The sequence below is a fragment of the Nycticebus coucang genome, chromosome 2 (genome assembly GCF_027406575.1).
Source record: "Nycticebus coucang isolate mNycCou1 chromosome 2, mNycCou1.pri, whole genome shotgun sequence".
In the NCBI taxonomy this organism is placed as follows: Eukaryota; Metazoa; Chordata; class Mammalia; order Primates; family Lorisidae; genus Nycticebus; species Nycticebus coucang.
Window position 1 is genome coordinate 120,030,565 of NC_069781.1, and position 12,122 is coordinate 120,042,686.

Below are 12,122 nucleotides of genomic sequence, written 5' to 3' on the forward strand. Positions count from 1 at the left end.
AAGGCTATGGGAATGTTTCTGTTTCTTTTTGTTTACTAGTGCTGCATTACAAAGCCATTGTGTAATTTGGAATGATTAGTGACAGCAGAGAAGCTGATAACAGGTCCTAGCTCTGTGTGTGCGTAGAACTCAGAAGACAGAAAATGACTCCTCTGGACCTGTCTCAGAGCTGGGCAGTTTCAAGAAAATAGAAGTGAGCTCCCTAGACAGCTGTTCACCCTGTTAATGGTCCCTTCTTTTGGTATCTTGATCAATTCCTCACTGTGGTTATTAAGGTGAAAACAAATGCTTCCTCCCCCAGAAGGGCCACAGGTCCGTGGGTTTTCCCCTGAGCAAGTAGTGTGAGGACTGGCCAGACTTTGAAAGGAACGTGGATTCCTAGAGTGAAATGCTGGTGTCTCTATCAGTAGTTTTCAACCTAGGGCACCTCCATCAATCACCCCAAAGGGTGTTTGGAAATGTATTTGTGTGTCGTGTAGGGAGAATGGATTATTTTTAATGATTTATTTTTTAGACTTCATTTTTAGAGACGTTTTAGGTCCACAGCAAAATTGGATGGAAGGTATAGAGGTTTGCCATTTACCCTGTGCCCCACACGTGCACAGCCACCCCCACAGAGGGAACCTGGGTTGTGACTGATGAATCCCAGCCTGCTTCCTCTGTGCAGGCCCAGGGATGCTAAGTGCCCGGCACTGTCCTGTCCAGGGAAGACTTGTCTCGCCTCTGTGCTAGCCCCCACACGGTGGGACCCCGACACAGGCAGGCAGGAGCACGCTGCAGGGGTCATCTCCTATATGCTTTGACAGGATCGGCCTGTGTGCTTGTTATCAGCTTTCATTTTGAGGAGTGTGGTTTGTGAAGAGCAGAGTAAGAGGGCCTCAGGGATGGGGCAGCAGTCTGGCCGTGTGGTGCTCTTTTCCAATATGGACATAGTTGAATAAGAGCATTCAGCACTGCTGGGGAGAAGAGGAGCTGATGAGTTATCTGTGATCTATCTGGGTGAGTCTACCCAGGTGACTCGCTCCTGTCTCAATTCTCAAGGGTCAAGAAGAACATCTTTATAAAGGGTCTCAGGACCTGCATTCGAAGGTGGTTGCTCACAAGGACCATAATGAGCCACAGCTGATGGAGGGTCCCTGTGATCCTTCCCCTACAGCCTGTGCTTCCCGGGAGGCCGTGCTGGCTGAGGGCTGCGAGCACCGGCTTCCGGGCCAGACCGGGAGTCTGCACTCCAGCTTCACTTCTTTGCTAGGAGGCATGTGTTCTCGGGTAGGTCACTGCTCCATGCCTCAATACCGTCTTTAAAATGGGGGAGATCATGGTACCCGTGTCACAGAGGCATTGTGAGATTAAAGAAGCTACATTGCAGAGCCCGATGTTCTGAAGTATTTAATAAAAAAAAAAAAAAATTATTACCAGGATCGTGATTTCTCCAACTAACCCCTCAACTCACTATAATTTGCCACTTTTCTCTCTACCAGCACAGTAGAGAGAAAGTAGAAATTGCTCTCGTGAAGGCCACCCCCATATTTCCACATCCAGTGACCTATTTTCATTCTTCATCCTATTTGTCTCCTGAATTTTCTAGAAATCCTCTTCCTTTGATGTCCAAAACAATGCCCTTTTCTGGTTCTCTTCCACTTTTCTGTCCTCCTCACTCCCCTTGCCCTCAATCTCACAATGCCTACATTGTATATATTGGGGTTCCCTGGGGCTCTGGTGTTGGGCTTTATTCTTTCATCTCTGTGGAGTCTTCCTGGGTGACCCCATGCCAGGGGAAGCCAATGGCAGGACCCTTCCCTGTGTGGCTCTGGTCCCAGCTTTTTCACATCCTAGAATAATGTAGAGAAGGTGGCTACTTTTAGGCAGCAAGATCTTGGAACATTTTGTTGACCACTGGATGTCCATGGATTGACTAGCTGTGTACAGATTCAAAGAAACTTTCTTGCACAAAAGTTCCAATATTTTATCTTCTCAAACTTCTTCTGATTCTTTGCCTTTCCCCTGAGGCGCTGTGACAATGCATGTCCCATCATGCCAAGAACAGAATGGGGAGGGATGGTGGTGACTTCTGTTAGCTGGTCACTTTGTCTCCTTGCAGTCCATGGTCTACAGGCCTGAGAAAGTCTGTGGCTGAAGCGAAGGCTGTGAGCTTTGGAGTGAGAGACAGCCTGGGCATGAATCCTGCCTTTATTTTTGCCCTAAACCGTCCCCACTGGACACCTGCTTCCTGCAGCCTGGTGGCCTGAGGCTGCCGCTGTCTGATGCTGAGTGTCCTCTTCCTCCTTTCTGTGTTTGCCCCCATTTTGCTGAAGTTCCTTCTCCTGAGGCTTCCTAAGAAAGGGGACTAGTGAGACACATTTTTACACATTTTCTAATACCTTTCTTTTTCCTATCCAGCGAAGTAATCCATTTTTTAGACGTAGAATTCCAGATTAAAAAGTTGTCTGTCAAAATTTGGAAGGAACTGCTCAGTACAGAAATGGCAGTCGTGTTGTCAGGGAGAATTTCATTATCTTTCTGATTGCTCTTCCTTTGTGAATGTGACCTCGCCTTCCCTCCTGGAAGCTCTGAGCATCTTCTCTTGATCCCCAGGATTATGCCTTTTGTGACTTTGTGCCTCGATAGTGTGCACTTGTGTGAACTGTGCTGGGAACTGTGTGGGTAATTTCCTTGACTTTGTCTTTTCACTCTTCTTTGTTAAATTTAGATGTTCAGTGATTCCCAAGGACAGTTTGTTATATAGGCACAAGGCCTTCATTTACCCTTCTGTGGATAGTAAGAACAGTTTACAAAGGTCTCCTTCCGCTTCCTGCATTGCCTCTGGCTCCTGCAGGCCCTTGATTGCTTGTCTCTTACTCTCATTTTCATGCTAAAGCTTTGCTGAAGGGCCTGGAAAGCTGGTATGATTCCCGCGTGCACACACACGTCTGTGAATGCAGCTTACTTAGTGCAGCGTGATTACAGAGCAAATTTGACTTTCCTTTGGGAGATCTGAGGGTATCAATTTCTAGACCAGTGATTTTCAATTGATGTGCCATGAAAAATTTTAAAGATCATTAATTAAATTTTTTTTCAAAAGCAATTCAAAGCACAGTAAGTATATTCTTTTTTTTTTTAACTCTTTTTTTTTTGATCAACATAATTTAAGTGTGCCATGGATGTTTAACTATAAGTTTAAGTGTGCCGTGAGATAAAAAAGGTTGAAAAACACCAATCTAGATGCATTTTTTTTGGAGTTTCTCCAGAGAAGCATTTCTCTAATTTGCATGGTGGTGGGGGAGGTTTGGTTTCCATAGTTCTAGAAGGGGGAAGAAGGGGCTCAGCCTCGTGTTTCATCCCAGCTCTCCCCTGAGCCTTTCACGTTCAGTTTCTTGGGGCAAACTGCGGCAGTCCTGCAGGTTGGGAGTGAGGTGATGTGCGAGTGCCTTATTGCAGCCACCTTTACCCCACGCCAACCTTCCTGGCCACCTTGTCCCTTTAAGCACTGAGCTTCCCCAGCAGAGCTGACTTCCTCTTTCTTTTCATACGCAGATATTTCTTAAATTCTTTTATATTTTAGTAGTGTTCATGGAGAGAAAGATGATAAAGAATGGTGCTTAGTTTTCCTGGTTTAACTGGAAGTCTCTATGAAGTTTTTCTAAAAGTTTACGTACGAGGTATTTTTGGGAACTGGCTTAGTTTTTGCAAAGCAAGTGATTGTTGTGAGTGTTTGGGCAACCGCTTACTGCTACTTTTCTACATGGCCTCCTAACACAGACAGGCATTTGTCAGGGATTGGAATAAGCCAGTATGTGCTGACTGAGTGGGATTCAGGGTCTTCCGATTGCGTTTACCAGCCTCCCATTTAGTTCTGCCTCATTGGTGCTTCACCTCGCTGTTTGATGGGAAATATTCTCTCCATACACTTCAGTAAGATGTAATAGATTTCTGCAGTGGAAATATTGTTCAAGCTGCAAAACAAAATCACAGCAGGCACTTTGTCTGGGGACTGTGTGTCTAGCAAAGCAGCCATTTAAAACGCCCGTCTTATGAAACCACAGTCACAGCTAATTCACTTTACAGGAGTTTTATTTGTATGTATGGGAGACTCACGCCACCCAACAGAATCACTGCTCTATTGGGACTACGGCGTTAATTCTCTTTGTTACCTTGTGCTTTTGAGTAACTTTATTTATTGGCTTTCTTCTTTGGGTCAGAAAGAAGCTAGAGTGAAGCTGGGTTGGTGTTGGTGATCATGCAAGGTGATGTCCTTTGAAGCTATTGGGGCAGTCTGGAGTCTGGATCTGTCAAGAGCAGGACAGCTGGCCCAGCTGCCAATAGGCTCAGAGTCATGCAGCCTAATTACTGTCATTTGTGAACTTGGCCGAGGTTAGATCCAGGCCCACACAGGGCATGTCTCCCTGTGGACAAGGGAGGGTAGGGTCTGAAGGTGAATTGAAAGGCTCTGGGCCCCCAATTCTCTAATCAGAGGTGTTTGATCTTGGCTGTCCATGAGATTCACCTGGGAAGCTTTTACCATCCCAATGGCTGGCTCACACCCTGGGCAAATCGAATCAGCACCTGTAGAGATGGAACTTGGCATGGGTAGTTTTTAAAGCTTCCCAGGGGTAAGGGACAGGGTGCAAATGACTGCCACGTCATTTAAAAAAATCCTGTTGTTGTTACATAAGCCAAGTTACTTAAAACTTTTATTATTTCAATCTAATTTGAATTTGAGGAAGTGAAAATAATTCATGCCATGGTCATTTTAGTTCACTTTTATTCTGCAGCTGTTCCCATAGTTTGATGGGGTAATTCTCAAGAAACAGGATTTAGGGGCGGCCCCTGTGGCTCAGTGAGTAGGGCGCCGGCCCCATATGCCGAGGGTGGCGGGTTCAAACCCAGCCCCGGCCAAACTGCAACAAAAAAATAGCCGGGCGTTGTGGCGGGCGCCTGTAGTCCCAGCTGCTTGGGAGGCTGAGGCAAGAGAATCACGTAAGCCCAAGAGTTAGAGGTTGCTGTGAGCCGTGTGATGTTATGGCACTCTACCCGAGGGCGGTACAGTGAGACTCTGTCTCTACAAAAAAAAAAAAAAAAAAGAAAGAAAGAGGATTTAGGGGTGGTTCTCTGAATTCAGAATTCACAGCATTCAGGGAACATTGTGCTAGTGGAGTTTACTGGTGCATAAAACATAGTGTCTGTGTGTGGGTATCTGTGGCAGGGCTGGGAATTGGCCAGATGTCACCTCACTGGGTACCGTGTCTCTCCTGGCCCGGCAGGTCCTGTGGCCGTCATCAGTGGTGAGGAGGACTCAGCCAGCCCACTGCACCACATCAACCACGGCATCACCACACCCTCGTCGCTGGACGCTGGGCCTGACACTGTGGTCATTGGCATGACACGCATCCCCGTCATTGAGAACCCCCAGTACTTCCGTCAGGGACACAACTGCCACAAGCCAGACACGTGTAAGTACTGGGAGGGGGTGTTGTCCCTTCCGGGGAGGGAAGGGTGGTGTGGCAATAGACCATGTAGCTGGGGTTCTGGAACCTTCTGGGGTGACCTGTCACCTGCTAACCTCCCACTTTTTAGGAGACCCTCCCTGTCTGTCTCTAAGCTGGAAGAATAGCCTGGGCCAGGAGTTCCCTGGGCGCAGGGTCCCCTGGGCAGGGAAGGCCACAGGTCTGACTCTGGCTCCCTCTTCTTTTCACCTGGGTTCAGCGGGATCCTGAGTAGAGAGAGGTGTTCCTGATAAGGCAGGTGACACACAGGAGCCAGGTCTTCTCTCTAGACCTGGCCCGTGTAATTAGGAAGTATAACCTGACTCTGTTCAGACAGCAGCCCCTGAGCTCAGCAGAACCTCCACCCAAGCCTCCATGAGAGGGGAAGGGAATAAAGGGCGGTGAGTACCTTTGAACAGAAACATCTCTCTCGCTGCCCCTCCAGTGCCCTGAAGTGTGTACTTCCTGGGACTCATATCACAGCCCAGGGCTAGGAACACTCACCTCCTCACTGCAGACATCTCACTCAGACCAGAGGCCTCCAGGCACCTGTTTCCTCCTCATCTCTCAATGATGTTGGCTCCAGCCTCTCTTTCTATTTCTGCTGAGCCCTGCTAGGCCCCCTCTCAGCTCCTGGAACCTGGTGGCTTAGCCCTCCCTCCAGCAGGTTCCTTGCTGTGTCTCCAGGCTCCCTCCGGGCCCAGAACCACCAATGCACACCTCCACCCCTCAAACTGTGCCCTGGAAATGATCTACTGCTTCAGGGAGAGCACAGAGGGCCCTGGAAAGTGGGGCGTCAGTGTTGACCTAGGAGCTGGAAGGGACAGAAGTGATGGGCTAGGTTAAGGCCACACTTTATGGACAGGAATGCTGAGGTTCCGGGAGGCCGTGAGTTCTCCGTCCCTGTGAGTCCCTAGCCCGTGGGCTCTCTTCATGTCTCAGTTGGCCCCAGGTAGGCCTAGGAAGAAGCACCTTCTGGTCTTGCTCATCCCCTGGCCTGAGCTCTCTGCATTTGGGCCACAACTCTTTGTAGCTCACAGAACTCTTGCTATTCTCTCTGGTTCATCTTGTAGCTGGGTGGGCATTTGGTTACCCCCATCAGCTTCATTTCTCGGGCTCTGATTTTTAGTGAGAGGGTTGCCACAGTGGAAGAGACTGGGCTTGCGTCAGCATAAGGCCATCATTTACCTTCTAACCTTGGGTGTTCTGCACTATCTCAGTGTTTATCAGATGCTCCCTGTCAGTATCAGAGGAAGGATAGCTGGATTCTGGAGCAGGGCTGGGCAAGGACGAAAGACCTGTGTGTGCTGCTTCAGCTAAAGTGCTTGTCTCAGATCAGGCTTATTCCCAGGGCTGACCTGGACATGGCTGGGAGAAAAAACCTTCTATGGTGGCAGTGTGGGTCCAAGCATAGTCTAGGGTTAAGGCCAAGTTTTCTACTGTGACATTGGTATTTGAACAGAGTCTTAGACCTGGCTGTGTTGAATAAACACTCAGTTCTCTTTATTTGTAGTATTTATTTGCAGTAGTTCTATCAAGTTGCTGTAAACACTGAATCAGCAGACACTGAGCCATTGCTCCTAGGGGAAATACAGGGTTAGGTTCCTGTGAGCCTCTGTTCACAACATTTTATCAACTAATCAATGCATAACCTTGCATGTGTGTTTCTGTTTAAAGACACCTCACTTAACACATACTGTTGATTCATTAACATTAAGTTCATGGTCAATGCTATTATAACTCATCTGAACAAAGCTTATCTAACACAAGCATGTTCTCTGGAAGGTCCATCACACCTGCCTTGTGCTTAAGGACATTAGCCAAAAGTTCAGAACTGTGCTGGGTGGGGTGGGGGTGGGAGGCTGCTAAACTGTAAAATCACTAAAAGCAAAGCAGACAAATGCAAAAAATGTGGTCCACAATAGACTACATAAAGGACATTTGTTTATAATATGAGAGCTGAAATAAGAATTAAAAAACCATGTTGTACATGATACATTATACAATTTTTATCAAATGAAACTGACTAAAGGAAAAGAAAAAAGAAGACAGAGTGTCTCCTATTTTCGTCTCAACTGGAAATGTGAATATTAGGTGACTTACATTTTTGTCATTCTGCACCTGTCCCCAAATGACCATGAAAGCCTATCAAGTGTTGGTTTGGGGATTGTATGTAAATTTTAGCAATGGGAGAATTCACGAATAAAGAATCTGTGAGTAATGAGGATCACTCTGTTCTCTTTAGTGGGAGCTCTGAGTTCTAGCTACAGAATATAATCTCTGGGTCACATTCATTCTCCCTGGAAACCCTGATACCAGGTTATGGGCACAATTGCCAAATGAGGAGGGAAGTTTCCTCTGAGCCATCAGAATAAGTGTCCTGTGGAAACCTGGGAGCCTGTGGGATCTGCTGAGTGCCCTATGATGTGGAGACAGAGCACAGCCAAAGAGCCATCACACTGGGGAAAGCCTTCCTTTTAGCGTGCTCCTGAGTTTGCGATTCAAAGTGGCCTTAAGGATCCAGGCAGTTCTGTGTAAGCAAGAAGAGGTTGGTGAAGATGGAAGGGAAACAGTTGTGTTGCCAAAGACTGAAGAAGTAGGGGAGCAAACAGTACCTGGCCAGACAAAAGTCACCAGAGGACTCCAGATGGTCAAACCCCACTGATAGCAAGGAAGGTCTCCTTTAGAGGGAAGCAGTGCGTTTTGTCCTATCAGTCAACAGTGGCTAGCTCTTGATTGTTTTCAGAAAACATGTGTGGCCCGGAAAACAATGCGAGAGGCAGTGTAGGTGGATTTGGCTAATCCTCCCTCTGCAAGTCCGTTGGTGACTCACACAGAGGAGGGCAGGGAGCATCCAGACCAGTCCTCGGAGGAGATTTACTGGTTAAGCCGGCAGCGGGTCTCTGATTTCCAGTGCTTCATCAGTTGAGGGAACTGATTCCAAGACGCATTCTGTGTGTGATGAGACACTACTATAAATAATTAAAACCGCATGCATCTTGACACATAAATAAATCGAGAACATGTATGGTGCTGCAGATAAGGCCCAGGTTGATCCTTTGGGGGTGGCAAAAAGTAGGGAGATTAAGAGAGGAAAGTGGCTCCTACAGTGAATCCCCTGGGCACTGTCCCCATCTGATCCCTTTCTTTGTCCCATTTTAAAATGTGCAGTGTGGGATGGAATTGCAGGAACATGGTGCTACGTGGCTGCAGACATCATTTCCCAGCTGCCTCAGTGATGGATTACACACAAAAGCGCTTTTCTTTCTTTACTCCTCATGTGCTTATCATAGGCGGGACCTTTCAGACCGGAATGACGGGGATGCTGGTCCTGTCTTTGCATCTCACTTTCTGTCGGCCTTCAATCTGGCCCATAGCACTTTTGCTAGCATGTCAGGCTGCAAGGATATTTAGAGATCCCTGGTGCAATCCTTTATCAGATACTTGCATTCCCTTGCCTATAATCCCAACATGTGCCCTGAGTTTGATATTGTCTTTATTCTTAATTTATTCAGCCTTTCCAGGGATTCTGAAAAAGCTGAACAAAGATACCCCTGTTGGAATGTATATAGAACCCAAAGGCTAATAAAGCTTCTCATTATTCACATGAAGCTTCAAAAGCATCAGGAAATGGATGCAAGCCTCTTTGTCACACAGTCGAGGAGCCCAGGCTTGGTGCTAAACCCTACAGAATGAGACACCCGAGGGACCAATCCGAATGGGTCACTGAGGAATTGTGTTTGCAGCAACACTGGACTCTAGATTACCTTTTGTCACCATCTGATGGGTCTGGCGAGCTGTTCATGGGCTGGGGACAGACTGCCAGCTGCTGTTTTCAAAGTCACACTTGGCCCATTGGACAGGTGAAAGGCTCCTCGGCTCTCTTGAAGGCCCCGGGGGTCTCTGTTCATCCCTTTTCCCCAAAGCCTGTTCTCTTTGCTGAGAAAGCAGAGGCCAGGGCAGCGCCTGTGGCTCAGTCGGTAAGGCGCCGGCCCCATATACCGAGGGTGGAGGGTTCAAAACCCGGCCCAGGCTGAACTGCAAACCAAAAAATAGCCGGGCGTTGTGGCGGGTGCCTGTAGTCCCAGCTACTCAGGAGGCTGAGGCAAGAGAATCGCTTCAGCCCAGGAGTTGGAGGTTCCTGTGAGCTGTGTGATGCCACGGCACTCTACCGAGGGTGATAAAGTGAGACTCTGTCTCTACAAAAAAAAAAAAGAAAGAAAAAGAAAGCAGAGGCCATCTGGGGACGGCAACTTGTGTCCTGACCCGTCTCTCCTTCCTTTTCTCCTCTGGTGTCAACACCTGCCTTTGTTTCCATTTTGCTTCTGCCTTTTAGGAAACAGTATCTCTCCCCACCCAGAGCCAAAGTCCCCCAGCCTTTCTGGGCTGTTTCTGCAAACAGGGGCCTCTTCTCACCTCAGTCAGCCTGCCCTTTCTTCTCCCCTCCCCTATGTGGCAGCTCCCACCCACCATAAGCCCCTTGCAGTTATCTGTTGCATGGATCCATCTCCGTTTCCATTTCCCCAAGAAGCCCTCCTCTCTTCACCTTTGATCTCTTCGCAAAACTGGACCATGTTCCTTTGAGCCTCCCTTCCCTGTTAGCATCTGAGTCACTTGTGCTGTGCTGATTTCTTCCCCTTTCATCTATTCAATACATATTTATTAAGGGGTTGCATCAGATTTCCTCTTAGGCTCTGGAAACAATGGAAAATGAGAAAGACACATTCCCTACCCTCCAGGCATACTGCTAACCATCGCTGACCCCTAAGACCCAGGATGGACCCCCTGCTCTGGGACCATTCATGGAAATGTGTGTCTTCCTCTTGTATCTTTTTTATGTCTTCTTTCCAGAGCACCAGCCCCACACTCCAAATGCTACCTTGGTATAATTCCTACATGAAATGCCTATTTCCCCTCCCCACACCACGCCACCCCCTCACCACCACACCCTTTTCCTCCGTTCTACAGTTTATTTGTCATTTCATACCCGGCTCATTTCCAGCCTCTTGTGAATTCTTCCTAGGCCCGTGCTATCTTTCTTCATCTGTTTGTGTTGCCATAAAGGGATACGGGAGGCTGGGCAGTTTATAAAGAAAAGAGCTTTATTTGGCTTATGGTTCTGCAGGCTGTACAAGAAGCATGGCGCCAACATCTGCTTCTGGGGAGGCCTCCGGAAGTTTCTGCTGATGGTGGAAGGGGAAGGGGGCTGGCTGGTGTGTAGAGATGCCATGGTGGGATGAGAAAGAAGAAGAGGGGAGGAAGTACCAGGATGTTTTTGACAATCGTTTTCTTGGGAAATAATAGAGTGAGAACTCACTCATTACCAAGAGGAAGACACCAAGCCAGGCATGAGGGACTTGCCGTGACCCAAACCTGCCTCCCACAGCGGGGATTGAATTTCAACATGAGCTGTGGAGGGAACAAATATCCAAGCTATGTTGCTATCCCACCGGGACATTTCCTTCCTTCCTGAGAGTCACTTCCATCTACCAGTCTTGAATGACGTTGAGTCAAATTCTAGGTCATCCTGTCGCTTCTCAAGTACGTATCCTATCTCCCAAATCTGACTCTGAGTGTATTCCTAGACACTGCTCTTGTGTTGTCATGCTTTATTTTCTGCAGAAAACCCAGCACAAGATTGGGGTTAAAGAAGATGTTAACTAGCATGTGTCATATGACAACCCTGGCCGAGGAGCTCTAGGGATTCACAGAGAAAAGGAAAGTTCTCAGTACAGACAGACAGCTTTTCTGGAGCCAGCCTTGGGCTGGTGTTTTATGTGTTCTATTTGATGTGATCTTTAACCAGCTCTCTCTGAAGGGGGGATCTGCTATCCGCGTTTTACAGATAACAAAACTGAGGCTCAGAGGGCCTAAGTAACTTGTTCCAGATCCCAAGGCCATTAAGAGGGAGCTTGAAATTCAAACTCAGACCTGCTGACTCTAGTGTCTGTCTTTTTCCTATCACGTCACATTGCCTGGAATTGCAGTGATGGACCAAAATGGACTCTATAGCTCTTGAACTCAGAGAAGCAGCCTGTTAAGGACAGCTGTCTTGTTCTGTAGAGGCTCACTTTCCTCCCTGTTTCCAGGGTAAGGACAGTCTCTGTATAGGGTATTCAGGGCTGGCTGAGCTCTTGAGTCTAGGTCGACCTTGGCACTTCTCCAAACTTTCCACAGAATCAAAGCAGTCCCTAAGGGGCATGGTTGCCTTCAGATAAGGTAATACCTGAGCTCAGTGTTAAGTCAGTGTATTGGTTGATTGATTGATTGATTGGATAGGTTTAGGTTTACAGGGAAAATAAATATTAAAATTACAGAGTTCCCCTATGCTCCCTTTCACTCTCCACCTCTCATGACGGTTTTCACCACTAGTAAGGTCTTGCGTTATTGTGGTGCTTTTGTTATCATCCAATTGATGACCCACCGCTGATACACGGTTATTAACTAAAGACCATAGTTTGCGGTAGGGTTCACTCTCCGTTGGATGGTTCTGGGAGTTCTGGAGGTTTTGACAAAGGCGTAATGTCATGTGTCTACCATCCCGGTATCATATAAAGTCATTCACCTCTTCAACAGCCCCTGCGTCCATCTCTTCATGCCTCACCGCAGCCCCTGGCAACCACTGCTCTTTTTACTGTC

The 12,122-nt window shown here is 47.6% G+C and overlaps 1 protein-coding gene across 12 annotated transcripts in view; it reads left to right on the forward strand.

Moving 5' to 3' along the window:
- NTRK3 (neurotrophic receptor tyrosine kinase 3) overlaps positions 1–12,122 on the forward strand; it is a 367,735-nt gene that overhangs the window by 205,614 nt on the left and 149,999 nt on the right. For all 12 annotated transcript variants that reach the window (XM_053581711.1, XM_053581720.1, XM_053581708.1 and 9 more), the window contains one exon: positions 5,262–5,450. In XM_053581711.1, the coding sequence (XP_053437686.1) occupies positions 5,262–5,450 (189 nt within the window). The remainder of the gene's footprint in view (positions 1–5,261; positions 5,451–12,122) is intronic.